This window comes from Eulemur rufifrons, chromosome 7 (genome assembly GCF_041146395.1).
Source record: "Eulemur rufifrons isolate Redbay chromosome 7, OSU_ERuf_1, whole genome shotgun sequence".
Classification (NCBI taxonomy): Eukaryota; Metazoa; Chordata; class Mammalia; order Primates; family Lemuridae; genus Eulemur; species Eulemur rufifrons.
Window position 1 is genome coordinate 153,772,135 of NC_090989.1, and position 25,354 is coordinate 153,797,488.

The 25,354-nt window shown below is 40.5% G+C and overlaps 1 protein-coding gene and 1 pseudogene across 3 annotated transcripts in view; both read right to left on the reverse strand.

Annotated features, from left to right (window-relative positions):
* Positions 1-25,354, reverse strand: part of PRKAR2A (protein kinase cAMP-dependent type II regulatory subunit alpha) — a 93,920-nt gene that overhangs the window by 11,989 nt on the left and 56,577 nt on the right. For 2 of the 3 annotated variants that reach the window (XM_069473619.1, XM_069473618.1), the window contains exons 4-8: positions 25,177-25,260; positions 16,359-16,465; positions 10,071-10,224; positions 1,717-1,818; positions 1,468-1,542 (exon numbers count right to left, since the gene is read on the reverse strand). In XM_069473619.1, coding sequence (XP_069329720.1) covers positions 1,468-1,542; positions 1,717-1,818; positions 10,071-10,224; positions 16,359-16,465; positions 25,177-25,260 — 522 coding nt within the window. The remainder of the gene's footprint in view (positions 1-1,467; positions 1,543-1,716; positions 1,819-10,070; positions 10,225-16,358; positions 16,466-25,176; positions 25,261-25,354) is intronic. The other variant, XM_069473620.1, reaches the window with a different exon arrangement.
* On the reverse strand, positions 11,766-12,495 carry LOC138387781 (proteasome subunit alpha type-6 pseudogene; annotated as a pseudogene).

Consider the following 25,354-nt stretch of genomic DNA (forward strand, 5'->3'; position numbering starts at 1 on the left):
TGCCACCGTACTCCAGCCTAGGTGATAGACCAAGACCCTGTCTCTAACAAAAAAAAAAAATAAAATAAAATAGGCAAAAGATATGTTTAGATATTCCACCAAAGAAAACATATGGATGGCAAGAAACCAGAGGAAAAGATGCTCAATATTATTAGACATTCAGTAAATGCATATTAAAACCAAAATGAGGTAGAGCTCGATAATCCTAGTATGCTGGGAGGCCGAGGTGGGAGAGTTCATTTGAATATTATTTAAAGCACCTCAGGTTTAGAAGCTAGTGTAGCTAGTCAACATCTCCCATTTCTGTAACTCAAGACTACATTTTTGCCATACCAGGATACCTGCCCTGAAACACAGCTCACACCACTGGCCTTTGTTCATATCGTTCTCTTGCCTTGAAAGACCTTTCCCTGTCCCCAATTGCTGAAATTGCACTTGTCCTTTAAGCCCTCCTCAAATCGCATTTCCTCCATGAAACCATATGTATTACTTCGTTTTCTATGTTCTTACTGTCATTTATATGGTCCTTCAATTATAGTGCTTATCACATCTGGTCCTACTTATCTATCTTAATGTTTACAGAATCAAACCAATTTCTAATTAAAAGAATTATTGCCAGTAAGGGCTCCTAGAAAACAAAGACATTCAGCAATGTCACTTAGAGTAGACATCATATTTTTTGTTAGTCTTTTATCTCTTCCAGTGGGAGCGTCTTTCTCCCCTATAATGGAAAGTTTGATTAATCCTTGTGGTTCGGGTGGGGCCAGCTCCATCCAGAGGACCCAGGCCTGTCTGATCTGAGTCCTTCCTCCTCCTAGTCCCAGCATTGGGTTCAAGGATAGGCATATCATCCAACCTAGACCAACCGGTTATCTTTCCAGTGCTCTTAACAGAACCATAGGCAAAGAAGCTTATGCCAGGAAAATCCCCTAATACTATTTACATATAAGTAAAAATGCAAACACAGTGGACAAAGAAAATTATTACATAGTACTTGTTACAATGACAGGATCTTACATTGTCCAAAAATAACATGAGAAAAAAGAACTAAAGAAATACTAGACATCTTACAAATCTGATTAATCACTGAAGACTGAGTATTCCAATTTGTGTTGGATTAGCCAAAAGGATGACTTTGTGTCAAATATAGAGAAAGTAGAGGGTACAACCATCCAACATTCTTCAGGATTTAATAGCAATGGATGAAGCTTACTTATGGTCAAAAGAAAATGACATTTAAAAGAACAAACACTAAAAGCCAAGGAAAAGTGAATGGAAGCAAGAGATCTGCGTATGTCAGTGAGATGGACATCAACAGGCTTCAGAGGACTCTGCAGGAAGTATGACCTATTACCTCCCAAAATGAGCTCTCAACAGTGGGAGGACACAGAAGTTTTATGAGACAAGTGATGCTACTCCTTCAGGTGGTGACTTCCAGGAAAGTAGCTGTGCAAGACCCATGCTCACCTGAGTGATTATGCGCTCTCCATCCTTATAAATCTTCTCTCCTATTACATCGACAATCTTCATTCGTTCTGATACCTGTAACAATGGACATACTGACAAATTATAAGGAAAAGACCTTAACTGAAAGTCACAATATCTATGCAACACAGAACTGGGTTAGAATGGTATGATTTGAAAACCTAATAATGAAATAGTTTCAATAGCTTTTCCCAATCCCCACAAACACTCTTATTCAAATAGACTTTTTACCTCTAGTGACTTAAGGAGAGGCACAGATTCAATAAATGATTCAAACATCTTCCTCTTTTTTGCATTGTTTTTCACTATGATTCTTCTAAAAGTCACCCGGTCCTACAAGAAATAATATGAAAGTACTAGTAAATGCCTGTGTAAAAGAACTTCTATGGTTTAATTAACTGGCCACAGCAAATACTAGAGGACGATGTGAGTTCCTGTGTCAACTGAATGTTTAATGATACTTCAATCTCAGAGTTATCAATGGAAGAAAAAGATCCTGGGGAGCTTCCAATGGAGCAATGAAGAGGAAACTCCCACAGGCAGCAAGCGCTCAGAGGTAAGCAAACAGCTCTGAAGTTCAAGAAAGAAAAGGAGTGCTACCCACTCTTGTAGACTGAGCCAGACACATGACCCACATGCTATTGCTTGCTGTCTAGTGCTCAATGGGTGCCACCTATGGGTCATAAATAGAACATAAGACAAAAAACTCCCAATCAAACAGTGAGTTGATTGTCACTGTACAATGTCAAAAGAAACGACACCCTACCAAAAAAAGGAGAAAATAAAACAACCAGATGATTCCTGCCCTCAAGGAGATAATAGAGGCTGGGCACAGTGCCTCAAGCCTGTAATCCTAGCAATCCGGGGGGCCAAGGCGGAAGGATTGCTTGACCTCAGGAGTTTCAGATCAGCCTGAGCAAGAGTGAGACCCTGTCTCTACTAAAAAAAATAGAAGAAATTAGCTGGGCAACTAAAATAATAGAAAAAATTAGCCGGGCATGGTGGTGAATGCCTGTAGTCCCAGCTACTCGGGAGGCTGAGGCAGGAGGATTGCTTGAGCCCAGGAGTTTGAGGTTGCTGTCAACTAAGCTGACACCACGGCACTCTAGCCTGGGCAACAGACCAAGACTCTGTCTTAAAAAAAAAAAAAAAAGAAGGAGACAGTAGACAATATATAAGAATAAAAAGCCTACAGTTTAAGACAGCATATGGAATGTGCTAGGTAAAACTGCAAAAGACAAGTTTGAAAGGAATTTTGATGTGAGAGAGGGAGATCACAATACGCAGGAATGATCAAAGACAATTTTGTAGTAAAAATATAAATTTGTCTGGGACCTGAAGGATGGGTAGGATTTAAGTTAATAAAGAAATATAGGGGGTTACTCAAGATAGAAGGCAGGAATATAAAAGGTACTTTGACTCCAGCAAGTCATGGATTCTGATCAGGAGACACAAAACCAAAGCTATGGCCAGGCACCTCTCAGATATGTGTACACCTGTGTGGGGAGGGACATGCAGCGAGGAGAATGTTAATTGTTTAGTCTTAGGCTCCTGAATGGGTAAGCATTTATTTGTACCTAAGTTAACTGTACTTTCCTTCTACCTCAGGCTGTCAGGAATGAAGATTTCTTATTTGAAAGTATACTAATGACATATTAAAGGCTGGCAGAATCAAAAAGAGCAACAAGGGGGTAAGGGTATATTCAGCTGTAGGTTAGGTATTTTAACATTCTTGATTATGGGGCCATAGTAGGGTGGAGAAATCACAAAGACAACTGAGTTGAGGTGTCTAAATGGGTTTCACATGCTCATATTCCATTACCTGAAAAATTCCCAGGCCCTACCCTGTGCCATGTTCATCTGCTTAACAAGAGAAGTCACTCACACTCCTAATGTGAGTGATGGTAGACCCCTACTCTCCTTCCCTCAACTGCTGTACAAATAATGTCTGTTCTCTGGCATTTAGCCAGTTTCTGCCCCATTTTCTTCTCTCTGTTTGCTTGAAAAGAGCCATTCAATCTCTGATTGTTCTAATGGGCTGCATTATCTGCCACTGCTTTTTGAAGCCCAAGGTTAACACGTATCATTTTAAATGTTATTTTCATACTTTGGAATATTATGCCATTGTCTTTATAATTCAGTTTCTATGTGCTTTCAGGGCCAATCTAGGCCAAGAGTGTTGTGGAAACAGGACAATTAAGATTGAGAAAATGGGCACTCTGGGAGGCCGAGGTGGGCGGATCGTTTGAGCTCAGAAGTTCGAGACCAGCCTGAGCAAGAGCGAGACCCCATCTCTACTAAAAATAGAAAGAAATTACATGGACAGCTAAAAATATATATATAAAAAATTAGCCAGGCATGGTGGTGCATGCCTGTAGTCCCAGCTACTCGGGAGGCTGAGACAGGAGGATCCCTTGAGCTCAGGAGTTTGAGGTTGCTGTGAGCTAGGCTGACGCCACGGCACTCACTCTAGCCTGGGCAACAGAGTGAGACTCTGTCTCAAAAAAAAAAAAAAAAAAAAAAAAAAAGATCGAGAAAATGGGAATTATAAAGTTCTCTTCCTTATGTTTGAGTAGGTATTGTCAAAAAAATAATATTTTATAAATCCACCTATAGTGTTACAAAGATTACAATTACAATAGCAAGCAATATTTCTAGCTGAAGAGAAAACAACAGGTATCTCTTAAAATGACTTATTTATTTGGGTTCCAACCCTTTCTATGCATGCTTTCACACTTCCCAGAACTCTCTTTTCATGCTTTGCAAGGTTAGTTACTGTGGTTGTGGAAGGTATAAAAAAAGCACCAGATACCAACACAGCCTTTGGGGAGCTTCCAATGGACCAATGAAGAGGAAACTCCCACAGGCAGCAAGTGTTCAGAGGCAAGCAAACAGCTCTGAAGTTCAAAAGAGAAAAGGAGTGCTACCCTCTCCTGTGACTACAGTTCCCTAGGAAATCTTCTATTGATTTTTCATTCAAGCAAGAGAGAGCAGGAGCAGAGACTGAGTGTAGAGGCCATGTGGCAGCTGCCTCCTGTAAAAGCAGGAATGTAGGATCCAACTTGAAAAACTCAGTGACAATACCAGGTCCTCCGTGCTTCAGCCTCAGAAGGCATTTCCAAGGCCTTGCAAGGCATAAGTAAGAAGTCAGGCTGGAGATGACCCTCTGGGAGTTACTTTCCTGGAGGTGGTACTAAAGCTTTGGGTGATTTAGGGTCTGCAAAGCAAGTGAATGAAGCAGAAGAGCAAAGGCATCTTAATGGGCCATTGACCTCACTTAAGAAAGCAGAAAGAGGAAGAAAAGACTGCAAAAGATAAGGCTAGGAAGTAAAAAAGGCAGGACAGGGGTCTAAAGAAAGGAAGCCTCAGGAAGGAGGGGTGTTGAGCAGCAACCATGGCCGTGGGGAGCTGGTGCCACCATTCTGTGAGCACCTACCATGTGACAGGCACTAAGGGAGTTGCTTCTCTTATGGCCATCTACTTATACCCCATATCCCAGCAACAAGGCAGGTAGTTTTACAGTTCAACATATTTTTTTCAATTTCCACTGAGTTATTCAAGAATGTGTTTTTAACGTCCAAGTGTTTGGACACCTCTGTTAGTAATTTCTAGTTTCTTTCCATTGTAGTTAGAAAAGACACTCAGTCTGATTTTAATTCTTTTAAATTTAAGTTTTGTTTTATATCCCAGGATATGGTCTATTTTGGTGACTGTTCTGTGAGCTTGAAAGAATGTGTATTCTGTTGTTGTGTGCAGTGTTCTACTTCAGTTAGCTTCTGTTGATTAGTGGCATTAAGTTCTTCTCTATCCTTGCTGCTTTTCTGTCTAGCAGTTCTATCAATTTGTTGAGAGATGGATATTAAAGTCTGCATCATCTGTAATTATGAATTTGTCTATTCCTCCTTTCAGTTTCATCAGTTTTTGCTTTACATATCTTCAAACTGTTGTTTGGTGTATACATATGTAGGGTTGCTATATCTTCTTGGTAGATTGACTCATTATTATGTAATGTTCCTCTTTGTCCTTGTAATTTTCTTTGCTCTGAAATCTAATCTGTCTGATATTAATATAATCACTACTGCTTTCTTTTCTTTTTAAATCCTTGCCCCAGTAGGGACAGTCCTGCTTTCTTTTGATTGATATTTGAAAAGTGTATTTATTAGTATTTCTACCCTATACTTTCAACATCATTATATTTGAGTATATAGAGAGCATGTAGGTGGGTCATTTAAAAAAATCCATTCTACCAGTCTATCTTTTAATTGGTATATTTAGACCATCTATTAATATATTTATACTAACTATTCATCTACTAGGGCTTAAGTCTATCATTTTATTGTATGTTTTCTGTTGTTCCCTCTGTTTTTTGATCCTCTGTTTCACTTTTCCTGCCTCCCTGTGGGTTATCTGAACCCTTTTGAGAATTCTGTTTGATTTAGAGAATTTTTGATCTTGAACTCCTGGCCTCAAGCAATCCTCCAGCCTTGGTTTCCCAAAGTGCTAGGATTACAGGTGTGAACCACTGTGCCTGGCCAAATTTAGAGAGCTTTTGAGTACATCTCTTTGTATAGATTTTTTAAGTGGTTTCTCTAGGTATCAAATTATACACATGTAACTTAATCACCATCTACTGGTGTCAACACCTTACTACTCTGAGTGAAGCATAGCACCTTTACTTCCATTTAGGTCCCTTGACCCTCTCCCCTTTATAGTATAATTATCTTAAATAATTCTTCTTTGGCCAGGTGTGGTGGCTCACGCCTGTAATCCTGGCACTCTGGGAGGCTGAGGCAGGAGGATCGCTTGAGGTCAGGAGTTCGAGATCAGCCTGAGCAAGAGAGAGACCCCATCTCTACTAAAAATAGAAAGAAATTAGCTAGACAACTAGGAGTGGTGGTGAACGCCTGTAGTCTCAGCTACTCAGGAGGCTGAGGGAGGAAGATTGCTTGAGCCCAGGAGTTTCAGGTTGCTGTGAGCTAGGCTGACGCCACGGCACTCTGGCTCAGGCAACAGAGTGAGACTCTGTCTTCAAAAAAAAAAAAAAGAATTCTTCTACACACATTGAGAACCACATCATCAGAGATGTCATTAATTCCATAATTCTTGCTTCAACCATCTAAAATAATTTAGAAAATTCAAGGGAGGGATAGTCTTTGATATTTACCCATATTTACTCTTTCTGTTGTTTTCTTTATTCTTGATGTTCCAGATTTCCTTCTTTTATAATTTTTCTGTTTGAAGAAATTCTGTTAGCCATTCTTTTAGAGTAAGCCTGCTGGTGACAAAGTCTCTTAGTTTTCTTTCATCTGAGAATGCCTTCATTCCATGAGGTATAGAAGTGTGGTTGACAGTTCTTTTTTTTCAGCACTTGAAGAATGCTGTGCCACTTTTAGCATCTATAGATAGGCAATTCCCTGCCATTCAAATTGTTGTTCCCTTATAGGTAATGCATTGCTTCTCTCTAGCTTCTTTCAAGATTATTTGTCTTTAGTTTTCTGAAGTTTGATTATGATGTATATTGGAACAGATTTCTTTGGGTTTATCCTGCTTGGGTTTCAATTAGCTTTTTGAATCTGTAGGTTTATATCTTTCACCAAATTTGGGAATTTTGAGTCATTATTTCTCCAAATAATTTTTTAGCTCCAATTCTTTCTCCTGTCCTACAACTCTGATGATATAAATTCTAGATCTTTCATTATTGTCCCACAGGCTCCATTCATTTCATTTCAGTTTATGTTCTCTCTGTTCAGATTTAGTAATTTTATTGGTCTATCTTCAAGTTCACTGATTCTTTTCTCTGTCATATTCATTCTGCTACTGAACGTATTCAATGAGTTTTTTTTTTTTTTTTTTTTTTTCCCCCTAAGAGACAGGATTTTGCTCTGCCACCCACACTGAAATGCAGTGGTGTGATTATAGCTCCCTTTAACCTCAAACTCCTGGGTTCAAGGGGTTCTCTTGCCTCAGCCTCCCAAACAACCACAAATGCTTGGGATTTTTTTTTCTTTTCTTTTCTCTGTAAAGACAGGATCTTGCTATGTTGCCAGGCTGGTCTTGAACTTCTGGCTTCAAGTGATCCTCTTACCTCAGTCTCCCAAAGTACTAAGATTACAGGCATGAGCCACTGTGCCCAGCTTCAATGAGGTTTTATTTTGGCTATCATATTTTCCAGTTCTAAAGTTTCCATTTGGCTACTCTTTCTATCTTCTATTTCTCTGATGATACCTTTTTTTTTTTTTTTTTATGTTTCAAGTGTATTCACAATTGCTTGTTGAAGCATCTTTATGATGGTTGCCTTAAAATCTTTGTCAGCTAATTCCAGTATCTGTATCATCTTGGTATTGGTATCTGTTGATTGTCTTTTCTTGTTCAAATTGAGAATTTCCTTGTTCGTGGTATGATAAATGATTTTTGATTATACCTTAAGACATTCTGGATATGTTGCAAAATGATTTTTGTAGGCACTCAGCCTGTTTAAGTATAGTGAATATGTACAGGGTGCATGTTCAGCTCCCTTCTGGGTCCCACTGACACTATCCTGGCAGGGAAAGCAGGGTGCTAACTAGTAATACCATGTACACACCTCATTTTGCCTCTTTGCTGCCGGGTAGGGTTGGAAGTCCAGCTTCCTGCTTAGCCCACTGATAATATGGGGAGGTAGAAGCAGTTTCTCCTTTGGTATTTGGTTAAAGTAGAACTGATATTATCAAAAAAGGTTTTTGGTTCTGCTAGGCTGCTATTTTCCTAGTCCTTTGGCTAGAAGGAGCCAGCTTTTCTTGGGGATGTTTTTATATGTGCCTATTAGCAGATCTTGGTTGCAGGCTTTTCTAGCATCTCATCTGGGATATATTGAAAGCAATAAGGAAACCCAGGGAACTCACTGTCATGTCCTTTCTCAAATCCCAATATCCCTAGACAGTCTGCCTGCTTTCTTTTTTCTATCTTTCAAGGTCTTCCTGTTTACTTGCTGTATAATGTCCATAGGTTTTTTTTAGTTTTAAGAAAGAAGACTGGTGAGAAATGGTGATATTCCATCTTGCCTGAACCAGTAATTGGCACCAATGCGGCTTTTTTTTTTTTTTTTGAGACAGCGTCTTGCTCAGTCACCTGGGCCAGAGTGCAGTGGTGTCATTACAGCTCACTGCAACCTCAAACTCCTAGGCTCAAGCAATTATCCTGCCTTGGCCTCCTGAGTAGCTGGGACTACAGGCACATACAACTATGCCCAACTAATTTTTCTATTTTTGGTAGAGACAGGGCCTCACTCTTGCTAAGGATGGTCTCAAACTCCTTGTCTCAAGTGATCCTCCCACCTCGGCCTCCCAGAGTGCTAGGATTACAGATGTGAGCCACTGTGCCTGGCCATATTATTTATTTATTTATTTTTTTGAGACAGAGTCTCACTCTGTTGCCTAGGCTAGAGTGCCATGGCGTCAGCCTACCTCACAGCAACCTCAAACACCTGGGCTCAAGCAATCCTACTGCCTCAGCCTCCCGAGTAGCTGGGACTACAGGCATGTGCCACTATGCCCGGCTAATTTGTTCTATATATATTTTTAGTTGTCCATATAATTTCTTTCTATTTTTAGTAGAGACGGGGTCTTGCTCTTGCTCAGGCTGGTCTCGCTCTTGCTCCGGCTGGTCTCGAACTCCTGACCTCAAGTGATCCTACCGCCTCGGCCTCCCAGAGTGCTAGGATTACAGGTGTGAGCCACCATGCCTGGCCCTGGCCATATTCTTAAGCCACTGTATGCCTCATCTTTTAGGAGCACTCTTTTTTTTTTTTTTGAGACAGAGTCTCACTCTGTTGCCCAGGCTAGAGTGAGTGCCGTGGCATCAGCCTAGCTCACAGCAACCTCAAACTCCTGAGCTTGAGCGATCCTCCTGTCTCAGCCTCCTGAGTAGCTGGGACTACAGGCATGCACCACCATGCCCGGCTAATTTTTTCTATATATATTTTTAGCTGTCCATATAATTTCTTTCTATTTTTAGTAGAGATGGGGTCTCGCTCTTGCTTAGGCTGGTCTCGAACTCCTGAGCTCAAACGATCCGCCCACCTCGGCCTCCCAGAGTGCTAGGATTATAGGCGTGAGCCACCGCACCCGGCCAGGAGCACTCTTAATTTAAATTAAGTATGTCATCAACGTCACAGTAAAGGGCCCTTTCATGGAAATTGGCATAGATCAATGAACAAGTGAATAGCTGAACACAGAGAAAAGTTGGTCCTGGGATATCTAGAGATGGAAAACACTGTTGGCAGAGCTTTCAATGATACTTGTTTTTCTGGGCTGCTTCTTTTTATCACCTCTCTCTTCACTTGTCTGATAAAAACACAAACAGAAAATGTTGTAAGCTGTATACTACAATAAGGGCAGAAGACCCAGCCATGTCCTTGTAACTTGGAGTAAATGGTTCGCTGACAAATTTTAGGGAAATGGAAAAATACATTTGCACAAGATCTTCCACAATGTCTTTCAGATAACTGGCTACTAAATATATTGTGAAACAACAGCCCAAAGACAGAGACCCAGAAATAAGTGGAATTCGAACTGTGCCACACAAGGAGAACTGTTTCTCTCACTCACCAGTCCCCAAAGAGAGCCTTCTGAGGTGGCAACAATGGTAGCAGCTCTTGGGGTGTTGTACATCAGAGCTAGTTCTCCAAAACTGCCACGGTTGTCATACTGACCAACACAGCGGGTTTGATTATCTTTTGTTACTAAAATGTCATAGGTTCCCCTGGAAGAATGACAAGAAACAATTTCATTAATTACATCTGATAATTAATATAAGAACTGGCAGGTACATATAAAATGTTGTCATAGGAGATTTCCAACAGAATTTTGCTAGTATATAAAAATGTCCTCAATTTGGGAGGCGAAGGTGGAAGGATCACTTGAGCTCAGGAGTTCGAGACCTGAGTAACAGAGTGAGACCCCATCTCCTAAAAAAATTTTTTTAGCCAGACATGGTGTTGTGCAGCTGTAGTCCCAGCTACTTGGGATGCTGAGGTGGGAGGATTGCTTGAGCCCAGGAGCTCGAGGCTGCAGTGAGCTATGATTGTACCATTGTGCTCTGGCCTGGGCAATGGAGTTAAAAAAAAAAACAAAAAAAAACCCAGATTTTTATACATTGACTTTCTATGCTATGACCTTGCCTTTCCTTTGTTCTTTCTTTCCCTGCCTCCCTCTCTTTTTCTCATCTTTCCCTTCCTCCCTTCTATTTCTTTGCCTTACTGCATTAAATAGAACCCCCAGTACAATATTGAATACAAGTAGTGAGTGCAGACATCCTTGTCTTCTTCTTGATCTTAAGGGGAAAACATTCAGTCTTTCACCATTGAGTACAATATCAGATGTAGATTTTGTTTTTTTGAGACAGAGTCTCACACTGTGACCCAGGCTAGAGTGTAGTGGTATGATCATAGCTCACTGTAACCTTGAATTCCTGGGCTCAAGTGATCCTCCTGCCTCAGCCTCCTGAGTAGCTAGAACTACAGGCGTGTGCCACTATATGCAGCTAATTTTTAAAAATTTTTTTGTAGAGATGAGGTCTCACTCTGATGTTGCCCAGGCCAGTCTTGAACTCCTGACCTCAAGTAATCCTACCGCTTCAGCCCCGCAACGTGCTGGGATTACAGGTATGAACCGTTGTACCCAGCCTATAGGTTTTTACAAATGTCTTTGGTCAAGATGGGGATGGTCCCTTTTCTTGCTAGTTTGCTAAGCATTTTTATTGCAAAAAGGTGTTGAATTTTGTCAAATGCTTTTCTGTCGGTATTTAAATGACTGTATGGGTTTTCTTTCATATTCTGTTGAAAATTAGGATATAAATAATTAAAATAAAGCACATAGTATACTTTTCTACCTATTGATTGGTAATGATTGCTAAGAAAAAATATTCAGAAATGACAAGCATTTGGAGAAATAGGCACTCAACACATCACTGAGGTAAATAAACTTCAAAGTTTCCACAAGATAATTAAAAACATAGCAAATGCCTTAAAAAGACCCTTTGACACAGCAATTCCATTTCTAGTCATTCCTAAAAAGATAATATAATCAAAGATACTGCAAAAGATTTAACTGCAGGGATGGTTAACAGGAGTATTTTATTTGCCAAAGGATTGTTTTTATTTATACAGAGTCCTAACCACTTCACAGCAGTAGGAGGAGTGGGAGAAGTTCCTTTCTTAATCTAGGGGCCTCCATAATGTTGGTTTGCTGCTGCCAAACATGCAGGAAAGTGGTGTCATGGATTTGGTAAACTAACAACAACATTTAATCTCTCTCTGCTAGAGAACAAGGTAAGCGTCGATCTCTACTTCCGTTAAGAATCCTGAATATAGGATTTGCAAGTGTAACTACTCCAACTTCTATTTCTGAAAGTTTGAAATCAATCGATTAAACAGTAGACAGGCATGTAATCACAGTTTCCACTGTCTGCTCAAATGTCCGATCAAATTTCTTCACTTTTTTTCAGGGAAGCTGGTTGACTCAGTTTGTTTCACTCCTGCTGCAGTGGCTTTAAACCCACAGTAGTAACCTACAGGATCACACTTGTACACTTGAGGGCCTTATTCTTCATCTATACCAATTAAAATCATACAACAACCAAGAGGCCTCATTTCAGTATTCTGTGTGTAGACCTGAGAAATGTCAGCAATTATTTCACACAGCATGTCCACAGGAATCTCATAGCCATACTGTATTTCTAATTAGCTGCCTCATAGTGTGCCCTCTATATCTGGGATCTGCTGTCAACTGTCATTCCTGTCATCATACAGCCAGTGTTTTTGGTTATCTTGAATAAGTGAGTCACTGTGCTAGAATCCAATAACTTATCAAGTACTTTCTTCTATGTGACAATTACTGCACAGTCTTTCCCTCTGATAGCAACTGATGTAAGGCCATCCTGGTTAATAGCTTTAAAAGCATATTCGACTTGGTAGAGCCAATCCTCGGGTAAAAAAATGGTAATGTGGCAGTCAAAACCAGTGCTGGAAACCATAGGACACGTTGGTGCACCCACTACTTCAAGTACAGTATCTGGGCTCCACAGGTCCCGCACCAGGTGTACAAGCTCCTCCTGGAAGTTGCAGCAACCATAATATTTTATTTAAAAAAAAATTTTGGCCGGGCGCGGTGGCTCACACTTGTAATCCTAGCACTCTGGGAGGCCGAGGCGGGTGGATCGCTCGAGGTCAGGAGTTCGAGACCAGCCTGAGCAAGAGCGAGACCCCGTCTCTACTAAAAATAGAAAGAAATTATATGGACAACTAAAAATATATATAGAAAAATTATCCGGGCATAGTGGCGCATGCCTGTAGTCCCAGCTACTCGGGAGGCTGAGGCAGGAGGATCGCTTGAGCCCAGGAGTTTGAGGTTGCTGTGAGCTAGGCTGACGCCACGGCACTCACTCCAGCCTGGGCAACAAAGTGAGACTCTGTCTCCAAAAAAAAAAAAAAAAAGAAAAAAGAAAAATTTACTAAAGACAAAAAAAAAAAAATAATAATAAAAAAAATTTTTACCTTTTAAAAGATAGGGTCTCTGTCACCCAGAGTAGAGTGCAGTGATGCAAACATAGTTCACTGCAGCCTAGGACTCTTGGCATCAAGCAATCCTCTTGCCTTAGCCTCCTGAATAGCTCTGCTATTTTTTAAATTTTTTGTAGAGATGGAGTCTCACTATGTTTCCCAGGCTGTTCTCCAACTCCTGGTCTCAAGTGACCCTCCCGCCTCAGCCTCCCAAAGTGCTAGGATTACAGGTATGAGCCACATTGCCTGGTCTCAACTCCATTTTTGATTTTTGATTACTGACAGCTTGAAAGCTACCAATAATCAAACATCAAATCCTATCACTCCACTCACCCTTCCTCTTTTGCCCCATATCTGGGCAAGCTGATAAGAAAGCCTGGGTGCTCCCTCCTTAGATGCTGACGGGGAATTCAAACAACACACATGCTAGCCCATGTGTAACAGTACCCTGATTCAGCCCCACCTTCTAACCACCCTAAAATCACAAGCCAGTCACCTTTCCCCACTGTCTCAAGTCATTTTTGGACCTGCTTGGGAGACTGCCCTGCTCTACCTAAAAGCCTCATTATGTGAGTAATAAACCACTTCATACCCTTTTAAGTGTATATGTAGTATCATCAGTCTTGACATCTGAACCAAATTTTGGGAGAGGAGTCTGACTTCAACAGTAAAGCATGTAAAAAAAAATAACAGAAGGATACACTATAGAAATGAGATTATGGCTAAATTGCTTTCTATCCTGTTTTTAATTTTTTTATATTCTAAATTTCCTATAAAGATCCTCCACTTGCCTGATAAAAATCACTAAGTATCATATATTAAAAGAAAAGTAGAGAATAAAACCAACCATTCAAGTATCAGATATGTGGCATCAATCCTGCTCTCAGGGGAGCTCACCACTCAATAGGGAGGCCGACCTGTACTAGGTCTGATAGACAAAGCAGAAGTAATAAAGTCATGAGTGGGAAACACGGAATTCAGAGTAAATATGCTGAAGTGCTTTTAGTCTCTCCTCCAGGTGACACTAGCTACTTAACTTTGGGAGTGATACAAATCATTTCAGGCAGCAGCACTGCAGAGAACCTCTTTTGACCTGTTCCATTTAGGTCCTCCTCTAAATAGTGGGAGAATTTTTTAAAAAATCATTGTTGTTACCACCATATTATGTAATAATTATCTATTTAAGCATTTGTCTCCCCAACTAGACAGTGAGCTTTTTGAGGTCAGGAACTATTCCTTTTTACTTGATATGACAGTCTTTCCTATTTGTTAATCACTCCTTTCACTGTACAAAAAATAAGCCCTTTCATTTACACATGTAACAGATCATTCCCTTTATAGATAGGCATTTCAATATTTAAGTTGTGAACACATGAAGGTGGATGCTAATTTCCAAGACCATAAGTCCCCTTTGGGACCTCTGTTTTGGTGGAGGAGTACACAGTGGGACAAAGGGGAAAGTTGGCTGCCAGAGACAGTGATGTAACTTAAAAAATTATTCTGTCATTACTTACAGAATTTCTAGGTAGGAAGTAATTAGCATAAAAGATAAAGATGAAAAGTCTTTTCTTTGAGAAGACATTTATATCATCTTTACTGTTTAAATAAAACATTACCTTTAATTGTAATAATTTGTCACAGGTATCAAGGGCCCAAAGGTTACCCAGGGAGTTGGAGAGTTTTCTATTCAACAACCTAAATGAGCAAAGGCTCAACAAGAAAGGGGACCGATTGAATCTACTACAGCTACTTGATGGATATTAAAAGAACCTCAAAAATCAGGGGAACATGGACAGGTGTGGTGGCACACATTTAATCCCAGTACTTTGGGAGGTTGAAGGCAGAGGATCACTTGAGGCCAAGAGTTCAAGACCAGCCTAGGCAACAAAGCAAGGTCCCATCTCCACAAAAAATAAAAAAATTAGCTGGGTGTGGTGGGAGGCACCTATAGCCCTGGCTACTCTGGAGGCTGAGGCAAGAGGATCACCTGAGCCCAGGAGTTCAAAGCTGCAATGACCTATAATTGTACCACTGCATTCCAGTCTGGGCAGCAGAGCAAGAGCAAGACTCTGTCTCTAAAAACAAAATAAAACAAACAAACAAACAACCAAAAACCTCAGAACAATTGGAAAAATCTGAATAAGGTCTGTATATTGGATATAGTATTGTATAAATATTAATTTGTGACTTTTATAATTGTTCTGTACATAAATGAGAGAACGTTCTTACTTTTAGGCAAAGCACACTGAGGTATTCAGAGATAAAGGGTTTTTTTTGTTTTTGTTTTTTTTTTGAGACAGGGTCTTGCTCTGTCGCTCTGGCTAGAGTGCAGTGCATCATCCAAGCTCACTGAAACCTCAAATTCCTGGGTTCAAGTGATCCTCCTGCCTCAGGCTCCCGAGTAGCTAGGGACTACAGGCATGCACCACCATGACCAGCTAATGTTTCTATTTTTTGTAGAGATGGGGTCTCTCTCTTGCTCAGGCTGGTCTCAAACGCCTAACTTCAAGCTATCCTCCCACCTCGGCCTCCCAGAGTGCTAGGATTACAGGCATGAGCCACCGTGCCTGGCCCGATTAAGGGGCATTATATCTGCAACTTACTCTCAAACAACTTGATAAGGCAAAGAAGAACATTAAGTTGGGAAACCTGTGATGATGATAAGTTTTTGTACTATTTGTACAACTTTTCTATAACTCTGAAATTACTTCAAAAGAAAAAAATTTTAAAAATTAATGGAAGATAATTGGTAAAGCAACACCTTCAACTCTGGTAAAGGTGTTCCTGTCAGAACTGAGGGGGATCAGAAGGACCCATCCCAAGCTAAAGAGGATATTAATAGCTCAAGAAGTTAGGACTCAGTAGGGCAAGAAGATCAAACCCAAATATTTCATTTTTCACAACACGGCTTATACCTGGAACAGAGCCAGAGGGGACTAGGGGATTGGAGGTCAGGATACTGTATTTATGTGTAAAATCAGGCTTGAGTTCAAAGATCCAAACAACAATATAGTGCTATGGCTATTCTTCAGGGAATCAATTTATTTGAACACTGGCAAATAACATCACATTTATAGAGCATGTCTTGTACTCCTCCTCTAACTGTAAAGAAGATTTTCTGCTGTAGATGGTGGTTCCTCAAATATGAGTTGTCTTGAGAACTCAGGAAAGCAACAGGTAGAGGGGGCAGGCTGCGGACCCTCACAAGGCTTAGAGAAGCTTGTTCACCTGGCTTAGGCCTCTCTGGGCTGAACACAGCATAGGTGAAAGCATCTCCCCTGAATCATGAATCCAATTAAGTACAGCCACACAATTGCAAAGCTCCATCTCCTCCTACCGTTCTATGACATAAAAGTTGTCTCCATCATCTCCTTGGTCAATGACATGCTCCTCAACTTTGACTATCCTTTCAAACATGGCATCGAGGACTTGAGAAAGCTGTTCCTGCAGGGTATACATAAGGAGAAAAGATTGCTTTTACATTTGCTAAAAAAAGGCAATGACATGCTTATGTTAATTTGTCACTATATAATAGAAGTCCTCACACCAGACCGTTCCCACACCAGACTATTCAGAAAGTTAGAGGCTATCTGAAACAAATGCTTTCCCGGGACCATTCAGCTTTGTACCTATGTGTACCCCAGCAGACAGCACAACTGCCAAGTGTTCTGAGGCAGTACTGTTTTGAAAAAGCTTTTCACAATTTACAAAAAAAAAAAAAAAAAAACAAAAACATTATTTAAATCATGGTCCATATTCTCTCAGCCCCCCATGCCCACATAATTGTCACCTGCCTTGATGGCTCTAGTATGTCATGTGTAAAGTCATGTGCTGCCATCTTCCTACTTCCTATAGGTGTTGACCTTAACAGGATCATCAAATCTAAAGGGCTGTGATGGCCTTGGAGGTTATCTCATAGAGGTGCACAACTGCCTCTGGCTAGCCAAACACATCATTTAACCTCACTGAGCTTCTGTTCCTTCACACATAAGAAGGGCTAAATGCAACGGCACATACCTATAATCCCAGCTACTTGGGAGGATTGCTTGAGGCCAGGAGTTCTAGACCAGCTTGGGCAACACAGCAAGACCTCATCTCAAAAAAAAAATTTTTTTAAAGGGTATAATAAAGTTTCTAGCTCCTTAATTTTTATGACCAAAGAAAAAAAATAGGCCGGGCGTGGTGGCTCACGCCTGTAATCCTAGTACTCTGGGAGGCCAAGGCAGTAGGATCACTTGAGGTCAGGAGTTCGAGACCAGCCTGAGCAAGAGCGAGACCCCCGTTTCTACTAAAACAATAGAAAGAAATTATCTGGACAACTAAAAACATATATAGAAAAAATTAGCCGGGCATGGTGGCGCATGCCTGTAGTCCCAGCTACTTGGGAGGCTGAGGCAGAAGGATCGCTTAAGCCCAGGTGTTTGAGGTTATTGTGAGCTAGGCTGATGTCGTGGCACTCTAGCCAGGGCAACAGAGCGAGGCTCTGTCTCAAAAAAAAAAAAAAGAAAAAGAAAAATCTAAGGGAAATATTTATTGAACAACAGGTACTCAAGTAATTAGAGCTATTATTAGATAGCTAATATTGTTTTATTTATATATAACACATACAATTACTTACCAACATTACCTGCCATAACCAGAAGACATTAATAATTGTACTAAGAAAACAACACTATTAAATTCTAACAAAACAGTGGTCTCAGCCAGGGGCCAGTATCCTCCTATCAGATGTGGAGATCAGCGACTGTTAGGGGGGCAATAAAGAATGCCAGCTTTATCTCAGAAAGAGACTTTCTCTTTGGAGCAATCTCGAGTGAAGACTTGACAAGGGAATAATTTTATTGCTGCACAATTCCATGTGATTCAATATTCTGTCAGAGTGACTGCGTTACTTAACTGAATATCACCAAAAAGCATTTTAGTTCCACGTGTATTCAATACTGTACAAGCTGACAAATACTAAAAGGGATGGCTTGCCACTCACATGCCATCCACAGTCATGTGGAATGTGAGCCTAGTGTTGCCAGAAATCTATCCGAACACTGGCAATAAGATAAAATTTTCACATACAATACAAATCACACACACACAAGTGTACCTGGCCTATAGGGTGACTGTTGGAAGCCTCTTGTTCTGAGTAACTTTTCATTTTTTCTCTTTTCTTTTTTTTTGTTTTTTTGAGACAGAGTCTCACTCTGTTGCCTGGGCTAGAGTGAGTGCCGTGGCGTCAGCCTAGCTCACAGCAACCTCAAACTCCTGGGCTCAAGCAATCCTACTGCCTCAGTCTCCCAAGTAGCTGGGACTACAGGCATGCACCACCATGCCCAGCTAATTTTTTCTATATATATATTTTATTTGGCCAGATAATTTCTTTCTATTTTTAGTAGAGACGGGGTCTCAGTCTTGCTCAGGCTGGTCTCGAACTCCTGACCTTGAGCGATCCACCCGCCTCGGCCTCCCAGAGTGCTAGGATTACAGGCGTGAGCCACCGCGCCCGGCCTGAGTAACTTTTCTTCTTCTAGCTTGGACTCTTCACAAACATGTATCATGAGATATAAAATATGGTAGGCGGAAGGGGAGCATTCTAGGTTAGGGGGGACTAAAATAACACCATGACAACCAAATGAAATACATTACCACTTACCATGGTCAATAGGTTCTCAGAAACTGTCCTCAAGTAACATCATTTTATTATAACATTGATGAGAAAAAACAAGTTAGTTTGTTACAGGTTGTTTTGTTTAAAGTCAGTTTCCAAGCCTATCAACAACGTTGTTAAGTGAGGACTTACTACATGTGATTCAGTATTAAAAAACAGAACAAAAAGCTACAGAACTTTACCGGGAAAACTAGAAAAATTTAAATATGGAATGTTTTTAGATGATATTATTACACCAATGTTAAATTTCTTGGGTTTATTAATAACCTCGTGTTAAAATAAGAGAATATCCTTGTTCTTAGAAAATACACCCTCAAGTATTTAGTGGTGAAGAGCTATGATATCTTCAACATATTCATAAATGGCTCAGAATAAAAAGCAGGTTTTTTTTTGTTTTTTTTTTTTTGAGGTAGAGTCTCGCTTTGTTGCCCGGGCTAGAGTGAGTGCCGTGGCGTCAGCCTATCTCACAGCAACCTCAAACTCCTGGGCTTAAGCGATCCTACCGCCTCAGCCTCCCAAGTAGCTGGGACTACAGGCATGCGCCACCACGCCCGGCTAATTTTTTCTATATATATTTTAGTTGGCCAGATAATTTCTTTCTATTTTTTTTAGTAGAGACGGGGTCTCGCTCTTGCTCAGGCTGGTCTCGAACTCCTGACCTTGAGCGATCCACCCGCCTCGGCCTCCCAGAGTGCTAGGATTACAGGCGTGAGCCACCGTGCCCAGCCCAAAAGCAGTTTTTATATACTTCTTTCTCTTCTCTCTGTACACAAACTTACACGCACAAGAAAAAGTAAATGTGGCAAAATGTTAACAACTGATAGGTATAGGCAAAGGATATAAGGAGTGTTCATGGTACTATTCTTTTCAATGTTCTGTAAATTTGAAATCTTAAACACGGTGGCTCATGCCTGTAATCCTAGCACGCTGGGAGGTGGAGGTGGGAGGATCATTTGAGCTCAGTCAGGAGTGTGAGACCAGCCTGAGCAAGAGTGAGACTCCATCTCTACTAAAAATAGAAAAAATTAGCCAGGCGTGGTGGCTTGCCCCTGAGTCCCAGCTACTTGGGAGGCTGAGGCAGGAGGATCACCTGAGCCCAGGAGTTTGAGGCTGCAATGAGCCATGATGATGCCACTGCATTCTAGCTGGGGTGATAGAGTGAGACCCCGTCTCAAAAAAAGAAATTTTAAAATTTGAAACAAATACACTAACCAGATTGGCTAAAATTTAAAAATACTGACATGTTGGTAAAAATGTGGATAACTGCAAATCTCACACATTATTGGTAGGAATGAAAACTGGTACAACTAGCTGGGTGCAGTGGCTCATGCCTGTCATCCTAGCACTCTGGGAGATCAAAGCGGGAGGATCCCTTAAGCTCAGGAGTTGGGGACCAGCCTAAGCAACAGTGACCCTGTTTCTAAAAATAGAAAAATTAACTGGGTTTTGTGGTGCGTGCCTGTAGTCCCAGCTACCTGGGGGGCTGAGGCAAGAGGATCATTTGAGCCCAGGAGTTTGAGGTTGCAATGAGCTATGATGACACCACTGCACTCTACCCAGTGCGACAGAGCAAGACTCTGTCTCAAGAAAAAAAAAAAAAAGAAAGAAGAAAAAAACAAGAAAAATGGTACAACCACATTGAAAAAGATCTGATAGGCCGGGCGCGGTGGCTCACGCCTGTAATCCTAGCACTCTGGGAGGCCGAGGTGGGCGGATCGTTTGAGCTCAGGAGTTCGAGACCAGCCTGAGCAAGAGCGAGACCCCACCTCTACTAAAAATAGAAAGAAATTATATGGACAGCTAAAAATATATATAGAAAAAATTAGCCGGGCATGGTGGCGCATGCCTGTAGTCCCAGCTACTTGGGAGGCTGAGACAGGAGGATCGCTTGAGCTCAGGAGTTTGAGGTTGCTGTGAGCTAGGCTGACGCCACGGCACTCACTCTAGCCTGGGCAACAGAGTGAGACTCTGTCTCAAAAAAAAAAAAAAAAAAAAAAAAATCTGATAGATTTTTTGTAAAATCAAACATATACCTATAACTCAGCAATTTTGCCCCAGGTATTTCACCCAAGAGAAATGGGAAAAAACATTCACAAAAAGACTTGTATAAAATAGTCATAGTATTACTCATAATAGTTAAAAACTAGCAGACCAGGTATTTATTAACAGAAAAATGAATAAATTGGTATCTTTGTACAATGAAATACTGCTAAGCAATAAAAGGGAATGAACTAACACCACTAGCAATAAGACATACTGACATCATGAACCCCTTCATGTGATGCTCTGAAAAGGACTCACTATAATTTCTGCAGTAGTCTGGCCAAAAATGTATAACCATATTCCAAAATCACGAAGAAACATCAGACAATATCAAATTGAGGGACATTCTACAGAATAACTAATGAGTACTCCTCAGTATCAAGATCATGAAAGATAAGGAAGAACTGAAAACTACATAGATTAGAGGAAACTAAGAAGAAATAACAATGTGGGATCATAGCTGCAGTGACCTATGATTGTGCTACTGCACTCAAGCCTGGCTGAAAGAGCAAGATCCCATCTTCAAAAATAAATTAAATAAATAATAAAATTTGTCCAAAATAAAATGTAAAAAGAAAAAGGAATGAACTGGTACATGCAACTACATGGATGAACTTCAAAAACATTGTGCTGAGTGAAAGTAGCCTCACACAAGAGTATATATTGTACAATTTCATTTATATTAATGGGAAATTCTAGAACAGGCAAAACTAATCTATTAGAGAATAAATCAAAACAGTAGTTACCTCTGGAGGGAGGAGGGCAATAATTGATCAAGAAAAAGCATTAGGGGTATATTTTTGGGGTGGTGCGAATGTTCTCCATTTTGGTATGGTTTTGGGTTACTTAAGTGTATGCATTTCTCAAATCTCAGCTAACACACACTTACAACTTATGCATTTAGTCAGGCGAGGTGGTGCATGCCTGTAGTCTCAGTTGCTCAGGAGGATTAGCTTGAGCCCAGAAGTTCAAAGTCAGCCTGGGCAACACAGCAAGACTCTTTCTCCAAAAAATTTTTTAAAAGACTTACTCATTTCACAATATGTATGCTTTACACTGAAAAACTATAAACAAATATTGAACTCTGGTTCATAATATGCATGTCAAAGTATTTAGGGGAAAATATACTGATACCTGAAATTTATTCTGAAAAGCACTCCTAAAGTAAGATGGGTTAATGCAGAGGCCAGCAAATTGCTGCCTATTTTTATAAAGAATATTTTACTGGAACACAGCCACACCCTGTTTTTTTTGTTTTGTTTGTTTTCTTGTTTGAGACAGGATCTCACACTGTTGTCCAGACTGGAGTGCAGTGTGGCATCATCATGGCTCACTGTGACCTCAAACTCCTAGGCTCAAGTGATCTTCCTGCTTCAGCCTCTGAAGTAGCTGGGATAATAGGTATACGGCACCATGTCCACATGTCCAGCTAAATTTTCTTTCTTTTTTTTTTTTTTGTAGCAACAGGATCTTGCTGTGTTGCCCAGGCTGGTTTCAAACATCTGGCCTTAAGCAATCCTTTTGCCTTGGCCTCTCAAAGTGCTATGATTACAGGTGTGGAGCCACTGTGCGCAGCCATCCTTTCATTGATGTATTATTTATGTCTAGTTTCCTGCTACAAAGGCAGAATTGAGTAGTTGTGTGAGAAATATTTATTATTTGGTTCTTTGGAGAAAAGTTTGCTGACCCCTTTGCTAAGGGATGCATAAATGCTACGTGATACAGCAAGCATAGTAAAATGCTGAAAGGCAGTAGATATATACATATCCTGTAAAATTCTTTTGACTTGGCCGGGCATGGTGGCTCACGCCTGTAATCCTAGCACTCTGGATTGCTTGAGGTCAGGAGTTCGAGACTAGCCTGAAAAAGAGTGAGACCTCATCTCTACTAAAAATAGAAAAATAAGCCGAGTGTGGTGGTGCATGCCCGTAGTCCCAGCTGCTCTGCAGGCTGAGGCAGAGGATCACCTGAGCCCAGGAGTTTGAGGTTGCTGTGAGCTAGGCTGATGCCACGGCACTCTAGCCCTGGGTGACAGAGCAAGACTGTCTCAAAAAAAAAAAAAAAAATTCTTTTGACTTTGCTGTATGTTTGAATATTTTCAGAATAAACTGTCATAATTGAATTTGAAAATTCAGTTATTATTTTTTAATATTAAAATGATAAAATTATTCTCTATTACTAAGAAAACTCCAAATATCAGAGCTGACATAGAAACTTCCCTTACAACAACTCTGAAGGTATAAAATTTACAAGAGGCTGCCGGGCACAGTGGCTCACACATGTTGTCCCAGCTACTTGAGAGGCTAAGACAGGAGGATTGCTTGAGGCCAGGAGTTCGTTCGAGACCAGCCTGGGCAACATACCAAGACCCTGGCTGAAAAAAAAATTTACAGGTTTTATTCACAGTAGATAAAAAAGCAAGTCCCCTTTCCATTTACACGGATGGTTCTTCTAGGGAAAACAACTGACACAGACCAGTGTTTCTCACAGTCAGCCTTTCCTTGAGCTCATGGTCCTTGTTTTATTCAGTCTCAGATTAACAAACTCTAACTAAAGTTAAAGCTATTCCTGTAAACCACACAACTACCAAACAGAGTAGTTTACAGATACCAGAGTTGGTTGAGTCCCTTGACTGACATATTACAAGCTCATGTCTAACCAGCCAGATTCCCAGGGAGGACTGTGGAAATGTCTTCCGGAGACTTTTTTTGGTAGGAGCTGGGTAGGAGAAATCTAATCCCAACCTTTCTGTTTGCACATTCTGGGATTCCTCGATAGGCCTAGCACGTCAGCCACTCATGTGGTTTTAGTGTGCAGGCTTCAAGAGGAGAAAGAGGAAATCTGAAGGTTCACTATTGCTATAGACCGAATGTTCATGTCACCTCACAATTTGTACATTAAAACCTAATTCCCAGTGTGATGGTATTAGGAGGTAAGGCCTTTGGAGGGTTATTAGATCATGAATGGGATTAGTGCCCTTATGAAAGAGACCCCAGAGAGCTCCTTCTCTCCTTCTACCATGTGAGGAAACACAAAGAAGACAGCCATATATGAACCAGGAAGTGGGCCTCTCACCAGACACCAAATCTGCTGGTACATCTTGATCATGGACTTCCCAGACTCCAGAACTATGAGAAATTTCCATTGTTTATAAGCCACTCAGTTTATGGTATTTTGTTATAGCAGTCCAAATGCACTAGGATACCTATCCTCGGTATGCAGCCATTGCTCTCTATTTCCACCACGAAGAGAAGGCCCAGGGTATAGAGCCTATGCCAGGCCTTGCAAACACATACAATTCACAAGAAGTGCTTAACACCTGAGGTCTTCACTGAGAAACAGTCACAAGAGATGTCCCATATCTGAGATGTGGGAAGTAATCACACATTTCCAGTGGATTAACTGCTATGGATAAAAAGAACTACACACCAGCATCTACAGAGCAATTTATTTCTTTGTAGTGTAAATTCAGTCCCTCCAAACTAAGCCAGGGTCACACAAATCTAAGCATTTCCTTGCAACATGACCAAACTGCATGGTCCTCAAATTACCAGTACTGTCTTGGAGAAAGTGCCAAAATAGCGCAGAAAAATACAGTAGTCTCCCCTTATCTGTAGGGAATATGTTCCAAGATCCTCAGTGGATGCCTGAAACCATGGATAGTACTGAATCCAATTGCTGTCAATCAGAGTACATTTCTGTTCATGTCTTACACTCACAAATATAATGCCTTCTCCATCTTAACCAAACACTTATCCACTGTGGCTGTAGTTTTTGCAGTCTGAGATGCGATAGCAAAACTAGCAACGAATTTCTTTTTCCTTCTTTACAATTTCACAGATAGAAGATTCATTCTTACTGTAGATCTTTGCAACTTCAGCATATGATTGTTTTCTTTCCTTACTAAATCAAGAACTTTCACCTTTTCATTTCAAGGAAGCATTTTATGGCTTCTCTTTGGAATACCCAAATTACATCATTTCTCTGATGCTCTGGGGCTGTTATTGAGTAAAATAAGGGCTACTTTAACATGATGACTGCTAGATGGCAACTAAGTGACTGGGTGGGTAGTGTAGCGTATACAGCAAGGATATGCTGAACAATGTGATGATTCACATCCCAGGTGGGACAGAGCAGGATGGCACAAGATTTGATCACACCGCTCAGAAGAGCATACCATTTAAAACTTATGAGTTATTTCTAGAATTTTCCATTTGATATTTTTGGACTGTGAAAAGCGAAACTGTGGATTATGGGGGGACTACTGCACTAAAAGGCATCCAAAAGATCATATCTGGGTTAAAATGGCCAACACGAAACATTTGTACATAAGGTGAATCTAAAGTTTATGCCTCCTACAACTGTGGCTAAGATGCTAAAAACTGTTTAAGTGATAAATAGGAAAAAAGCCAAAAGACCATTATAACAAAAATATTTTAAAAATCAATGTTACCTGATCAAGATTTTTGAAAAGAAGAATATCTTTGCAAGATTCCTGAAGTCTGCATCTCTGTTCATCAGTTTTAGGATGAATCACCTGCCAATCCAAATAAAACCAAGGAGATTTTTTTAAAATTTCATTTAAAAAGCACCCACTTAAAAACTGTTATATTTCTTTCTCCACAAAGTGG